At 32.4% G+C, this 16290-nt stretch overlaps 2 protein-coding genes across 2 annotated transcripts in view; both read left to right on the top strand.

Annotated features, from left to right (window-relative positions):
• Positions 1 to 16290, top strand: part of LOC133176927 (uncharacterized) — a 180926-nt gene that overhangs the window by 54001 nt on the left and 110635 nt on the right. The window lies entirely within an intron of this gene.
• On the top strand, positions 5676 to 12002 carry LOC133176925 (zinc finger protein 182-like). Its single transcript, XM_061311986.1, has 2 exons — positions 5676 to 5752; positions 9002 to 12002. The coding sequence occupies exon 2, from the start codon at positions 9220 to 9222 to the stop codon at positions 11854 to 11856; it is 2637 nt and encodes an 878-aa protein (XP_061167970.1). The 5' UTR covers positions 5676 to 5752; positions 9002 to 9219; the 3' UTR covers positions 11857 to 12002.

Below are 16290 nucleotides of genomic sequence, written 5' to 3'. Positions count from 1 at the left end.
ATATTGATTGTTTTCAGTGAACATCGATGGTCTATTATCTACAAATCATTTTAAAATTATTCAGTTAATATACGGCAGCGAAATCGGACATGCATAGAAATGCCGCTACCCACTTCAAAAGTGAAAAATATTTAGAAATAACTAAAGATTCAAAAAAATGTTGAAAGTCACTTTGCGTAGAAAGTTTAGTGTATACGGGGGAAACAATCAACATATGAAATAATATTAGACTAGCGATCCCAACAACGTCCATTCCTTCTCTTTCGCTAGTCTAATCATCAGAAACATGCACAACAGATTGTCCTCCTCTTGATGAAATAGATCCAAAACAAGAACTGTAAACTGTTTTGTAATTTTTGATGTATTAATTGCGTCGTTTGTCTTTGATAAATAAATTTAGTACCAAAAATCATTTCCGTTGGAATCGATGTTTATATACATTTATAAACGTGATGAAAAAGCTTTGGGGTTTAACAGAGCTTAACGGGGCTCAAGAAAATCAACAGACTTGTATTTACATTTTTTACCGAGTACCCGGGTACTCGATCGGAAAAACGTCCGAGTAACCGATTATCAAATATTGACCGATTTGACATCCCTAATAATTATGGTAAAAAATGTGGAATTAAACGAAAAATAATATAAGTGTAAGCGGTAAATGTAAGTATAAGCGTTAAATAATTTATTTCTTGTATTGCAGGGTGTCATAAACTGTTTTTCTTCCCGCGAGGTGCAGTGCATATAAAATTGTCATTATAAGCTAAAGCGCATAATTCAACAATTCATATGCATGTGATTCAGCAAATAGTCATCAATATTTTCAAGTAATATATAAGCAAATTACCAAGGACTCAATCTTAAAAATGCAGTATACTTTATCTTATTTCAGATGAAACTAGTTTGCAGGAAGGATTACCTCATGTTCATTTTATCCACTTTTCTTAAGGATAAAGAAAAGACACATTTTATGCAGCTAAGGAACCAAAATTATATCTCGTAAAACATTAAAATATTAAAAGGAGGATACTTAATTGTTGCAGGCATGTAATTATTATCTAAGATACTTTTTGGCATTTTTCTACAGGAGACACACTACATGTACATGTAACTATTATATTAGTGCCCTGCCATTGTCCTTACATTCTAATGTATATATATAATCTCTGTCTTACGATTCAAATGCTTTCCCAGCAAAGATTTATACATCTCATTATCATACAATGTGAAACTTAATTGTTACAGAGATTCAATATAATTGTTTAACATTTACATGTCTTCCGCTTTTAGATATATTAATGTATATTTTTAAGAAATTGTATATATTCTTTTCTTTTTTGTTACAATACAAACGATTGTTATTATCCTTCCATCTTGTACACTTGTCGAACCTGACCGGTAAGAACAAAAGATTTAAAAGAAATATATGATATATGGCCCCTCTGAGAACAGAAACCATGCACGCTCTCCATGCAGCAGTACCGTCACCAGGTTTGGGGGGGGGGGTCGGAGGGATTGCTTAGAATGTTATTTCTATAAAATAGGTACCATTTTGGTGGGTTCTTGTGCATTGTGAAGCATTTTTGAAATATTAAACAATAGGGAGATTGGATAATTACTTCTTGGTTTTTGCTGGCTCATGGCGCAGTCTTCACAACAATTTTTTTTTTTCAACGCATGCCCGTCGGGCATCTCATATACTACTTTTACCAAGTTTACATGCCTTACTCAAAATTTAACTTCATGAAATTAAAAAAAATGCTGTCTTTACAGTGTATGAACCATTGTTTATACAAGAATGGACCAACAACCAAAAATTTCCAAGAGTGAAAAATATTCTTTCGGGTTGTCAAGAACATATACTTTTTATTGCTGTAATGCATTACCGAAAATTTTGAAATGTAGTAGTTTATCATTAAGGAAAAACCTGCATGCAGTTTTTAACATACTGAATTTGGATTCCATGTGAAAATCCTACAGTGTAATTACAGTTTGTGTACACAGTGTGTACACAATGTGGCATGATTATCTCGTGCATTTCAACAACAGTAGAAAGACGACAGGGATTAGTTAGTTACGCTTCTTTGCATATGACACCTGTGAAATTGATTTCAAAATGTGTATGCACTTCTTTGGTAAACTTATTTAGTATATATACTTGTGTGTTTTAATGATATTGTTACATTAGGTAATAAAAAATAAATTTCACCTATTTACTTGACTACTGACGGCATATTTATTTGGTACATTAAATACATGTATAAACAGGGCTGTTAAAAAAGGTCAGTGAATCTACAATGAATAATAAATCTACCAAAATGTGGTAATCATTGCTATTTTTGAAGAAATCTGAATTGAACGTTGAAAAAGGGGGGGGGGGTAACGATAACTTCTGACGTAAATGTAATTTCTTTTGATTTTATTTACCGGGTATTTTACTAAACTAATATTCAAATTTTCACACACAAAAAATCAAGAAATGCCAATTAGAAACAAAAAGGGAAAAGGAGTTGTCATGGAATAAAATACCGTACATACTTTAATATCAGAAACGAAAGTACAGATTGCAATCCACTGCGTAAAATATTTTTACATAAAAGTCAGTCTATAATGGAGAAAACATTACACATGCCCAGCGGACATGTGAATCTTCATTTTTTACATGCCCGCCCGCAATTTTACCAGGTCCCGGGCATCGGACTCGATCCCGGGTTATTTCGAAGACTGATGGCGGGTGTGACTGGTCAACTTACTTCTCCTAGGCACCTGATCCCACCTCTGGAATTTCCGGGGGTTCGTGTTTTGTATCCTTTTCACAGATTTGTATTGTCTGTAGATTTTCTTGAGATCGATTCCGTTCCCTATCTTCATCTTTTTCAGGTACGTTGTCTTGAATCTTTTTTCGCTCCCCCCCCCCCCTTAAAAAAAAAAAAAACAACGATGCTGCAAGTATGTTTGCGCCAGTTCCAGAAAAAAAAAAAGATTTGTTGAGATCTCAGGAAAATAGGGGCCGTAACAGAGGATTAACATTTGATTAAAGAAAAAAAAACGAAAGCTTATAGAGATAATTTGAATGGTTTTAAAATCCGCATGAAAGATTTAAAAATTTCTGAAGAAATAAATATTCAACATCAAATTTTTATGCAATTTTGTAAATCGTTTTATGTCTTCTGATTTTAAAATATGTCAAATTGAATTTGTTTCATGGCAAGATTGTTTAGATTGAAACTATTTTGCGTTGAATAAAGTAATCGAACTTTAAGAAAATTAGTCCTATCATAGAAAGTTGTGAAACTTCAAACAATAAATTGAGTCCTGACCACATAAATTCGCCTGAAACGAATACTTAGAGCATTCGAAATGCTACCTTAGAAAAGACTTCTAGGTGCAAAAAATGAAGATAACAAACAGTGATCGATGTCAAAAAAAAAGCAAAACTTTTTTTTTCTCTTCTGCCATAACTTCAAATTGGGCTTCAAACATGTTCAACGGAGGATGAAAAAAAGAGAGAAAAAGCATATAAAACTGGGGGAAAAAATGAATACAGAGAGAAATCAGATAAAATCAACAGAAAAGGTGGAGGATCAATGAAAAATTTTGCAAATTGATAATGTTGACTGAATTCTACATTACATGTATTAATTTCCTCCTTTAATTTAAAATTATTTCCCGTATTACCAACAACGTTTCACAATCTTCCTTGATATTAAAATAAATTAAATGAAAATCATGTCAAAATGTTTGGTATGAATCAAAATCTATCTATAAAAGAAAAAGAAGAGATCAAACAAAATCTTTTCAGAAGTTTGTCTATTTTTAAAAATAATAATATATTATGTTAATGTCATGAAAAGCAGTTCCTATTAACAATTACACTGTATGTAATTCATGCGACTCGGAATAAATGGCGTTCGACTTCATATCTAGCCGTTCGACTTATGGTCGAATGTGTTCGACTTACGATCTATTTTGTATCTCGGGCTTTTTCCTTTAATAACAATTGTTTCATTCAGTTGCCACAGTAAACAACACGCTAAAATGACGCCTTAGGCACACATTTCGATACATCTCTGGGTTTATGACACGCATAATGTACCCTGTTGTCAACACTGTCGGTGAATATAGATAGGCGTTCGACTTGCGATCAGTTTACCCTATCTAATGAAATTATATTGTTTCAAAAAGATATTTTTGACTTTTTATGGGTGCCGTCGCACCTTTTCTGACGGTCCTGTCCAGGATAATATATCTAGCAATGAAAAAAAAATATAATTGACAACATGAGGTATATATTATTAAAAAAAATGTCACGTGTGAGGAATGTACATGTATGCAGGTTTTACTTATGGTTAATTTCTTTTGTTTTATGTATTCATGTATAATATTTTTTGTGTAAAATTCAGTATAATAAAACAAATACTCGTCAGTATTGCATGTATTTCATGGTCTGAAAAATTTATTTCAACTCTCAAAAATCAACTTGAAAACAATTATAATTGTTAACATCAGCTGTGTCCCGATTGACAATGGTTTCTCGATATGAAAGAATTTATTGTTAAATTCAAGACAACTTAAGTAATATTTTAATTTTATAATTATATGTGCACTTTCTGACAAAAAAGATAATTATAATTGTTATCCCCATCCGTCGGTCCGTTACACTATCTTCCTCAAACTCCTCCCATAGTCAAAGCAGTGGTCAAATCATATCAGGAGATTTGTCCTTTACATTTAGATGAGCAAATATTTCATTTTTATTCTTGGGATCGATTACTGGTGTTGAAATACATCTTTTTTCTAAAACAAGAACTTGGTTCTTAGATGTAGTTCTCGACTAATTTCTTAAGCGGTATAGCCAATCATCTTATGAAGTATGATTCGTGATGTAATGTAGATATGGAAAAAGATTTCGGAATTTTACTTTTATTAAAGCCGGGGGGAGAAAGACGTTTTTATACAAACACCTAGTTCCCAGGAACGCCTTCTAAATTTTACGCAGTAGCCAAATTATCATAATGATTTTGGAATATTTAAAAATGGTGTCTTGTAGATGTGCTATAGAGTTTCGGCATTTCATTTTCATTTTGGGGCCAAAAAAATTTATACATGTATTCAGTTTGATTTGATATGTGCATATTTATGCTAATTATAATATGCCTATTTTGGCTTGATGCATATACTCAGCATAGATGATACGTATAAATTAAATACACCGACTGATAAAGCATTTATTTCTAAAAATTAAAAATTACAAGTATATTTCTTTTAAATCCTTTCTTAAGTATTCAGTTCCTATGAATTTTCCTTTGTTCTCAAGTGTAAAAAGTATAAATTAAAAATAAAATGGGGGTGGGGGTGCGGAGGAAGGTAATACTTCCAATCAGGATATTTCCTTTGCTGTAAAAATCTAATCAGAGTCCATGCCTTAATTTTTGCTGAAAATTTCTCTTTACTATAATGTATTCGACCCTCTTTCTTCCTCGGACTCGTAAAAATGTTATCCCAGTCAGACACTTTATTTATGATAAATTGCATTTTAAGACTGATTTTGTTTGTCTTATCAAATTTTAATAACAATCCGAAAAGTATCGAAGTTTTGGTGTAGATCCGCCACTCCAAATTTATGAACGACCTATCTAGAACCGTACGCAGCCATTCCGGGATTCGAACAACATAAAACATTGATTGGGAAAGCAACCAACTAAATAAAAACCAGAATTTGAGTTGTTTAGAGTTAGTGATCCCCAAATGAAAGGTAAGGTGAATTCCATGAACTGTCTCTTTATAGATATTAGAGAAATCATGTTGATTTGATGTCTTTGTAGCATATTTTTAGACATAAAATTAGCATTCGAACCCAGATCCGCCTTTGGGAAGGTCATGGTCAAGATAATTTATTCTGTAGTTTTCTAAAAATAAATTCTAGACAAAACTTGCATTAAATTGCATACAATTTTCAGTTTTGAATGTTTCATTTAGGCATAATTTATGTAAAGAATCATTGTATTGAATATTGGAAATTTATACGAAATCCTGATTGTTTCGACTAGCCATGGCATTGTTTTGTTTACATTTGCGGAAGCGTTGGCTGATACTAAAACACGAAAGAAACCATTTGAACTGCATATTTGATTAATTTTATTTTTTGTTTGTGTGTTTTTTTTTCTTTAAATTTTGAATGTGCCTGGAATTTACTGATGTCTGAAAAAAGATACATGTAGATAAAAAAATGTTATGTATATACTATTAATTCTTAAATACATTAATTTCTTATTCATGTAGTTTCACTTCACCATAATAGACTCTGGGAGAGTGCTAAAACCAGATGTGCATTTTTATGTTTATTGTTAGTAGTTTCTTTAAATGGGTTTAAAATAAAGTATATAAAAATCATTTATTGAGTGTTCAATCAAGATATTTCAGTATCAATAAATATATGAGACATTTACATAATTAATTATCAGCTTTTGCAATTAAGATGCTATATTGTAACAGGAAAAGAGAAAATGTATATCTGGACTGGGAATCGAACTCAGGACACATGCATCATTAGGTTCTCTAACCACTACACTACCCAGGCTGATATTCATGGGTCAAACCACTACATTCCTCCCTCTTTATATCCCCTTTTCCCTTGAGGACACTCAACCCAGATATTTTTTACCCTGGGCAAAACTTTTACGTGAAAGTCAAGGGGTGGTCAACAAGCACAAAATTAAGTATAAACAGAAAAGGAGAAAATATTATGCCTAGACCAGGACTCGAACTGGGGACCCCTCCATCACTATTCAGGGGCTCTAACCACTAAGCTTATGTGTACCCATGCTGATATCCATGGCCCAAATAATTATACTATAAATGAGGAATGGTGGAACAGAGATAGGGAGGAGTGGGGGAGGAGACAGAGAAATCAGAAATCGAGTCACGGTCAACATGGTCAATATAATATGCAGTAGTGAATGATGTCATTTTCTGGAAGTTGTCAATAAATTTATAACTTAATATAAATATGAAGTAACATTATCATATATGTACATGTATCATTTAATATATTTTCATTTATCTCTTAATATCTTAATTACTATTTGTAAGAACCCTGTAAGTCTTTTTCCTGTGAAATGAGTTTAACTGTAACTGTAAAAACAGTTAAACTCAATTCTTAGTAGAATGAAAAAATAAAATGTTAAAATCTACTTCACAAGAATATTAATATTGAAGAGAAATGGAGGAAGGGGGTTAAATTAAGATATATTTTACTTTACCATAACCAGATTCACCAAATTATTTGCAGTATTGAACATCTTCATCTTGGAAAAAAACCCATAAATTGATCAGACACACAGAATTTATCCAAAATACTTTTTCTGAATCAAATATATGTCTTCTCAAAACAGTAAAATGTGTAAAAAAAAAATATATCAGGTACATACAATTTGAATTTCACTTATTATTTCAGTAATACAAGTATAATATAAATACATACTCGTATGTTACTGTAGAATCATCAAATTTCATTGGGACCAATTTTGGTGGATTGCCTAAATTTTACAGGTTAGCGGGGGCATAATTTATATTGACAAAAGGAAATATGACATTGAAACCCTTCCATGTTAATTCATGGAGGATGTATATTAATAGATGAAGGGTAACCACAAATTACGCAGTAATTATTATTGAGCCACCACAAAATCTGATGATTCCTCAGTATGTATTAAAAGTGTGCATGAAGTATTCCCTGCTTTTTTTAAATTTTATTTTTTTTGTTGAATTATTTTCATGATGTAAACTGTTGAAGTGGAAAATTTCATCACTGTGTCAAAATTGATCCAAGATGTGAATCAGTAGTTGATTTTGTTAGATGTTGACCTTCATATAACAATATAATTAATAAACAAAAATCATAATTTGTTTAATCTGCAAAAAGAACATACTTATATTTGAAAGTATGCTACAAGGAACATTTATTTACTAATTTAGTAAAATTGAGCACTGTTAGTGTTACAAAAGAAAGATAACTCACAGTCATTTAAATAATAAACAAGTACCATCATCTGTATAAAATCTTTATAAAAGCTATAAATTTTCATCATGATCACAATTATTTATAATATATGTAACTTTGAATATTACAAACAGGAGCAAAGTTAAACAGATGTCCAGATTGTGTATATCTCATAAGCTAATTTCATTTCTTTATTAATTAATTATTATTAAATTTAATAGTGATTTTATAACAGATCCAGAAAGTACAGAATCGAAAGTAAAGCTGCATTAGTATACATTTCTATATATACATGTACATCACCCATGTAAGTTTGGTGCTAGCTTGCTCTATATTTTTGAGGCTAATTTGTCCCAATTAATTTTGTGTTTTAAAAACGTGTTATTGTTGTTGTTGTTGTTGTTTTTTACCTTAATTGATTTCGCGAAAGGAAAAAAAATCAATTTGATGCCATTATCTCATATTAATATGATTAACACCTCTGATGTTATTTTTAGCCGAAGTTATTATAAATTAAGAGTTTGCATAAGGCCAAATAAAAAAATATGTGTGGTTCCGGTTACACCTCCAAACAAATTAGGGTAGGTAGGTAGGTTTTTTTTTTTTTTTTTTTTTTTTTTGTGGATATAATAAACGTCAAAAATATCATTGAATGTTCTTGAATTAACTATTGGTGATATTGGTGAGATAATACTATTGCTTCCTTTCAAGTGGTGACATTTGTAACTGACAAAACACTTGTACTACGTGTTGAAACGATGTTGTCAAGGAAGGCCACCATTGCTGAAACTAAAACTAATTCTGGAGCCAATGAGGGAAATCGGGGAAAATTCCGGAAATTTGAAAATTGTCAAAAAAAAAAGTTTAGGGTCGGGGGTATAAAATAGGGACGGTCGGGAAACCGGAACCACACATATTTTTTTATTTGGCCTAAGACAAATTATCAATGACACATTTAATTCATTGTCTATCAAAGTACTATATATATAATTTCTTTAACAGGTTGGAAACAAACTGAAGTCAAAAGAACTGCACCTGTGTGGAAGCTGGTTGTGCTGTAGAATGGGCTTTCTCTAGTCCATCCTTAGCTAGAATGTTGGTGTTTATTGTATCAGGTTTGACGTTTTGTGTTGGGATAAATTAGATAAAAAATGTGAAAACAACAAAATTAAAGTAGTTTCTAAGATAGCCAATTACAAATAGAAAATTGACTTTCAAATATGGATTCCCAAGGAGGGCACCATGATCCTATCAGGGATATTTTCTCGAATCCCCGCCTTTGGACAAATGGGAATTCTCGTGATAAGATGGAGGCTATGTCAAAACTTGATTCCATATTATATAATACAATAAACACCATGGTTAAGAATGAGCCACCAAGTTCTAATGAAAGTATGTATAATCCACAGTCTTTTAGCCTACCACCAGGTAGAGCAAACCCATATTTATTGAATTCACCGGCAAGAAACTCAAATGACCTTCTGAAAGCACCTTATGCTAAAGAAGATGAAAGTCTGCAAATTGATGCCAATCATTTCACAACAAATGACATCATGTCCAGCTCTTCAAGGAGAAGTCTTGCATTTAAGAAAAAGTCCAGTCTTCCAAAGGAAGTTCATAATGACATGGATGCCATGTTTGATGAATATGGGAAGAATGCAGAACGTGGACAATCAGAGCCCTATTTGCTGGACCAACAACTGTCAGAGATTCAGGAACAATGTCCTGATGAGAATCCCTTCCATCTCGCCAAAAATTCCAATCTGGAGGATGCACATAAAATGCAAATTTATACAACATATTCAGGCAACAGTATGTTTATTGAATTGGGAAATCATTCAAGTACTGTACACACTGAGGCTAAAGATGCAGGTTTACAAGATACTGAAACATACGATCCAAATAGTCTTAGCTCTGTTCTAGTGGACACTGAATATGGAGGCAAGCAAAGTGAAAGAAATCAAATGGACTTAAGAAATGAAAATGCAATAACTGATGAACAGAACCGCCTGAAGCCAGTGAAAGGCACAAGGAAATATTTTATCAAAATTATTAATGGAAAGAAGTTTCATGAGTGTTCAATGTGCACTAAACTCTTCAGGACCAGAGCAGAGAGAAAAGCTCACAACAAGATGCACAAAGAAACTATTATGGATGTTGATGTTAAGATAATTGATGGCAAGAAATGGCGGGAATGCTCAGAGTGTTTTAAGCTTTTTAAGACACGCAAAGAGTTACGTATTCATTTTCGCATTCATTCCAATGAAAAACCATATTCCTGTGAAGTATGTGGCAAAGCTTTTAAGCAAATTGCTCATATGAATTCTCATATGAAAATCCACTCTGGAGAGAAACCACACACCTGTGATCTATGTGGTATGAATTTCAGTGAACGGTCAAGTCTTAAGCGTCATATCCGTCGACACTTAGGGATACGCCCATTTCAATGTGAAATATGTGAGAAGACGTTTTATACAAGCACTACATTAAAATCTCACAAAGAATCTCATGAAATTCGTTTTGGAACTAAAGAACGTTACAATTGTTCCATTTGTAAAAAGAGTTACTCTAGGAAGGAAACTTTGAATAAGCACATGAAGACTCATGATCCAGAACAAAGGATAACATGTGAACAATGTGGGTGCTACTTTCTGACCAAAGCTCACCTAAAGCGACATCAGTTGACACATAAAGTAACTGAAGACACAAATCAAGATTACAAGAAGTTCTTTTGTGGTGTTTGCGAGAAGAAATTTTCCACTGATTGTCTCCTTAAATCACACATGATAACTCACAAATCCGAGAGGGATTTCATGTGTGATAAATGCACTTGTACATTCAAAGACAAGTATGCTCTCCAAAGACATAGTCTTGTGCATAATCCTGTAGAGCGGGAGAAGAAAGCCTCACATTTGTGTGAACAGTGCGGCAAGAAGTTTTTGTCTTGTAGCAGTTTACGTTATCATCTGACAACTCACATGAACAGCAAACCTTTTTCTTGTGAGGTGTGCAGCAGGACCTTTTCTCGACAAAGGGATATGATAAAACATGCCACCATTCATGAAACTGATACTGATTTCAAATGTCCAGAATGTGATGAAACATTCCAGTTAAGGAAACAATTGCTATTACATATTTCAAGACATCATCCCGAGGAAGAAAAGATACACCAATGCAAGATATGTTTGAAAATTTTTAGTCGAGATGATACATTGAAATGTCACATGAAGAGACACGAAGGAACTGCTTATCAGTGTAACAAATGTGACAAGATATTTGACAGGAAATCCAACCTTAAAGTGCATGAGCTTACCCATGTCATGACCAGTGATATTCAGTGTCCGTACTGTCCAATGAAAGTTAGATACAAAAGAAGTCTGGTCAGACATATTTCCAGGAGGCATAAAAATGTGGTCCAAGATGAATCTCCATTGCAAAGCAGTTTGTCAAAGGCAAATTCTGAGCACCAAAGTTCTTCAGTAGATGAAGAAGAGAAAAATTCCTTAAATGAGTACTATAGTGAAGCAAATACAACACTCTCTATTGAGACTGATGATGTCTCAAATGATGAAAACAGTACATATTTATCTCAGTATGAATATACTGCAGATGATGATGATTCATTTCTTGAGCAAGATTCTCCATCTGATGGGCCCAAATATGCTACTGACAATGAAAAAAGTTATTCAGGTAGTGTGGTTCAAATTGATGGACCTTCCACACCTCTGTCACTTGATAGGAAACCAGAAGAGGGTATTCATTCAGGCAGTGATTTAGTAGCAATGCAAGACACACCAAAATTTACACATGTGAAGGAAGAGAGTAACTCATCAACAGATGAGTACTCAGACTATTAATACGATGAAACCTTAAACACTGAATAAAAAGTAACTATGATGTTAAATATGTAGCCCAATTTACATTAATCATGTTAATTGATATCAATATTTATTTCATCTTGGTTTATTTAAATAAAATTAATATTAGACATACCTTCTCTGTGTAAAAATCTGTTTAATGCATTTACAATGTATATATGTTTTTTATAAACATATGTGAATTACAATAGTTTTTAGTTCCTTTTGGTAAGCATTTAAAGTGTATTGCAGTATATTTTTAATCAATTTTGTACTCATGTATGTACATTTAATAATAGTACACATGAGTTTCATAAAATATTGTTAATGTTGAGACTAATGAATGGGGTTGATATATGATAACCAAAAGAGAAAGATATTATTTTCTGTAAGAGTAATTCAATTGCCTTTGCATACAAATATACACATATTTCATTCCAGATATTAAAAAAAACATAATGCTGATATTTTAGGAAAATCCCCATTCATATATATCATTTAAACTGTTGATTTGCATATTTAGCACCATGTGTAAATATGATCAATATTACCATAATTACTGTTTTATTTTCATTCTCCACAGGAGCGATAATACTTAAAATGACATGAAAGATGAATTAAAATGTATCTGTAAAGATTTTTTTTTTTAGATGTACATGTCTATCTATTAAAAGTTTTTTCGTTACCGATACAGGTCAAATAAATAGTAAAGGCTCTTCATTTAGTTGTGGATACAGATTTGTTAGAAGTTATGACCCATGGGGGGGGGGGGACAAAGTCCCAAAAGGGGGCCAAGGCATATAACATGGGAATCTATATATTAGAAATCTTCAAAAATCTTACCATGAGAACGGGGCTAATGTTATGTGTTCCCATGTATATGAGTGTGTAGACTCAGGTGATCAAAGCATGACCTCAGGGACTAAGTTGGGACCACATTGGGAAACAGTTTAATATCATCTGCAACAATAAAAAGCTACAAGTTGTAAAGTTGACAGGAAGCCCTAATAGCAGAACCCTGTATGCTGTAATTAACTGAAATTGTTGAAATCAATGTAACCCTCAACTACATGCAGTATTTGTATAATGTCTAATCAACAAAGACTTTTGAGGCTCTCTACCACCCCACCCCCTACTTTTTGAATTTATTTTTTTTAATCAGATATTTATATATTGACCTCACCCTTTACCAATCTCTGTATACAGATATTGTTTGTTTTGTTCTTTCACTGCTGTGACCAGTTGTAAGTTTTTGATGGATGTTGTTAACCTTTCATGTTTAATATTTATTGGAAATATGTGTATATGATGTATGTGTGTTTATTGGAAATATGTGTATATGCTAGCAAATAATGAAGTTAATGGATGCTTCTATTGCTCATACGAAGTATAGTCGAAGGATATCTAGATTGTGATTAGCTTGTGCATCAGTAATTTTCATTCCAAGTTTCTATGCAGTGTTGTAGAACTTAAAAAAAACATTCTAAAAGAATGATATGAATGGATAATTTATTAAACAAGTTTCATTGAACATACGTATAATAATGAAGATGTTGACTGTTGTAGATATTTATTATATATGACTATAATATGAGTTGTACAGTTTTAAAGCTATTCTTCATAGAAGAGTAAATATATACATGTATCATGTCACAATTTTCCTTTATCGTACTACATGCATGACATTAAATTTTCTGCAGATTGAAAATGTTTTGTTTATAGTTATTTGAATAATATTTATGTGCGATCTTTACTTTTTAATGAGCAATTTTTAAATTCTTCATTTTTTTTTTGTTGAAAGAAATATTTAATTACCCTTGTATTATAAACATGGAATAAATATTATAACCATGCTTTCTGTCGTTTCAACTTATCATTTTTAGTTTCTATTTGAAATTCAATTGTAATTGTGCTTGTTACGTGTATATTCAGTAAAGAATTCTCTCTATTTTCTCTGTATAGAGAAATGGCTAGGCAACATAATTGATATTAGCTACTCCAAAAAAGTATTGAAATCACTTAATTTTAATTATTGACCAGCAAAGAGATTTTTTTTTTGTTAATTTTGATTTTGATTAATAGATTGATTTATTGTGACGTAATGATACAATTGTACCGTAAGAACGAAAAAAAAAAGCAACACACTCATGGCAAGATCATAGCTAAAACTACAATCAGATTTCATGCAGATAATGCATTGGTTACAAATTATTTATTTAAATGAATTTGTTTCCAGTGATTTGTTGGAAGTTAATGACACTTTTTTTTATTGATTTGTTCTGGTTTTCATAACAAAACAATGATTGGCTGTGTTTTCGGGAAGCATTGATAATATTAGCCCTCTTGGGATTAAATATTGCCCTCTTCTCAGCGTCGGGCAATTTTTCATCCCGTGGGAGCTAACATAATTAGTGTTGCTCTCATCCTCAGTCAATTCTTGTATATAAATAACTTTGGAATCAAGCTTTGGATTTTTAGCTCTTCTGAGCCAAAGGCTCAAAGAGCTAATGCTATGGCCATTTGTGCGGTGTGCGTAAACTTTTTAGAATATGGGTCATAACTCAAGAACCCCTTGGCCAATTATTGTCAAATTTGTCACAGGATATCCTTGGCCCAAGGGCTCCCGTTTATACTAAAACTAGGGTTGTGACCCTTAAACAAAAGAGATAATTAGGAAAATAGAAACAAAAGTATTGGTTTCTAAAAAATATTCTCGAGAACCACTGAGTAGATTATCACCAAACTTACAAAAAAGGATGAGGATATATTGTAGATTAAAAATTGTTCAAGGCATCACCCTGGGGCAAAGGGCGTGGTCTCAAGGTCACTTCAAAGTTGACTAAAAATTACATTTTATCAAAATGTTATTTGCTTACTATAAGGACTAGATCATCAAATCTTGTCAGTTGATGCATCTAAGGACCTCATATCATGTTGACTCAAAAGTAGGTTAGGGTGACCTACTTTTTAAATTTTGTGGCCATTCTTTTTCAAAATGATTTAGAGGCATATTCTGAACAATTTAAGGCCTATGATCATCAAACTTTGTCACTTGATGTATCTTGGGTCCTTGAAGTACATCGACTAAAAAGTAGGTCACCTTGACCTACCTTGACCTACTTTTTGAATTTTATGGCTAATTTTTTTTCAAAACAATTAAGATCATTAATTCGAATACTGAGAGGTTTAGAATCATTAAATCTTGTAAGATGATGCATCATGGGGCCATAAAACATATTTATTAAAAAGTAGGTCACAATGACCTACTTTTTGAACTTTGCAGGCATGCAATTTCAAAGCATTTTGGAGGCATTATTTGGACATTTTAAGGCCTATGATCATAAAACTTTGTAAGTTGATGCATCTTGGGTCCTCGAAAAATGTCAACTGAAAAGTAGGTCACCGTGACCTACTTTTCAATTTATATGACTATAATTAAATATTTTGGGTACTAATTGGCTTAGAATCATCAAACTTTGTCAGTTGATGCATCTTGGGTCTTCCGAGTGGGTCGACTAAAAAGTAGGTCACTGTGACCTACTTTTGAAAATTAATGACTTTAAATTAAATATTTCGGGCTTAGAATATCATCAAATTTTGTCAGTTGATGCATCTTGGGTCCTCAGAGTACAACAACTGAAAAGTAGGTCATTGTGACCTACTTTTGAATATTTATGGTTTTAATTAAATATTTCGGGTACTTTTTGGCTTATAATCATCAAACTTTGTCAGTTGATGCATCTTGTGTCCTTGGAGTACGACAACTGAAAAGTAGGTCACCGTGACCTACTTTTCAATTTATATGACTATAATTAAATATTTTGGGTACTAATTGGCTTAGAATCATCAAATTTTTTCAGTTGATGCATCTTGGCTCTTCGGAGTAAGTCGACTGAAAAGTAGGTCACCATGACCTACTTTTGAAAATTTATGGCTTTAATTAAATATTTCAGGTACTAATTGGCTTAGAATCATCAAACTTTGTCAGTTGACACATCTTTGGTCTTTGGAGTATGACAACTGAAAAGTAGGTCACCCTGACCTACTTTAGAAATTTTATGGCTTGATTTAAATATATCAGGTACTTATTGGCTTAGAATCATCGAACGTTGGGACTTGATGCATCTTGGGTCCTCAAAGTATATTATCTGAAAAGTGGGTCACTATGACCTACTTTTGAAATTTTATGGTTATAATTTAAAAAATTTTTAAGGTATTAATTGGCTTAGAATCATCAAACTTAGTTGATGCATCTTGGGTCCTCAGAGAATGAAAGTGATAAGTAGGTCACCATGACCTACTCTCAGGTACTAATTGGCTTAGAATCATATTGGGTTTTCAGAGTGTTTCATCTAAAATGTAGGTCATGATGACCTACCTTTGGAATTTCAAGGGTTTATCTTAATATACAGGATACTTAGAGGCTTCAAATTG

The sequence above is a fragment of the Saccostrea echinata genome, unplaced genomic scaffold, assembly GCF_033153115.1.
Source record: "Saccostrea echinata isolate AGI-Se365-2 ecotype Australia unplaced genomic scaffold, CSIRO_AGI_Sech_v1 ptg000084l, whole genome shotgun sequence".
Taxonomy (NCBI): domain Eukaryota; kingdom Metazoa; phylum Mollusca; class Bivalvia; order Ostreida; family Ostreidae; genus Saccostrea; species Saccostrea echinata.
The sequence above is the reverse complement of the archived record's forward strand: the minus strand, read 5'-3'. Positions and strand labels throughout refer to the sequence as shown.

Excerpts from the sequence above, each read along its gene's own strand:
- LOC133176925 (XM_061311986.1), top strand. The coding sequence starts at position 9,220 with ATGGATTCCCAAGGAGGGCACCATGATCCTATCAGGGATATTTTCTCG.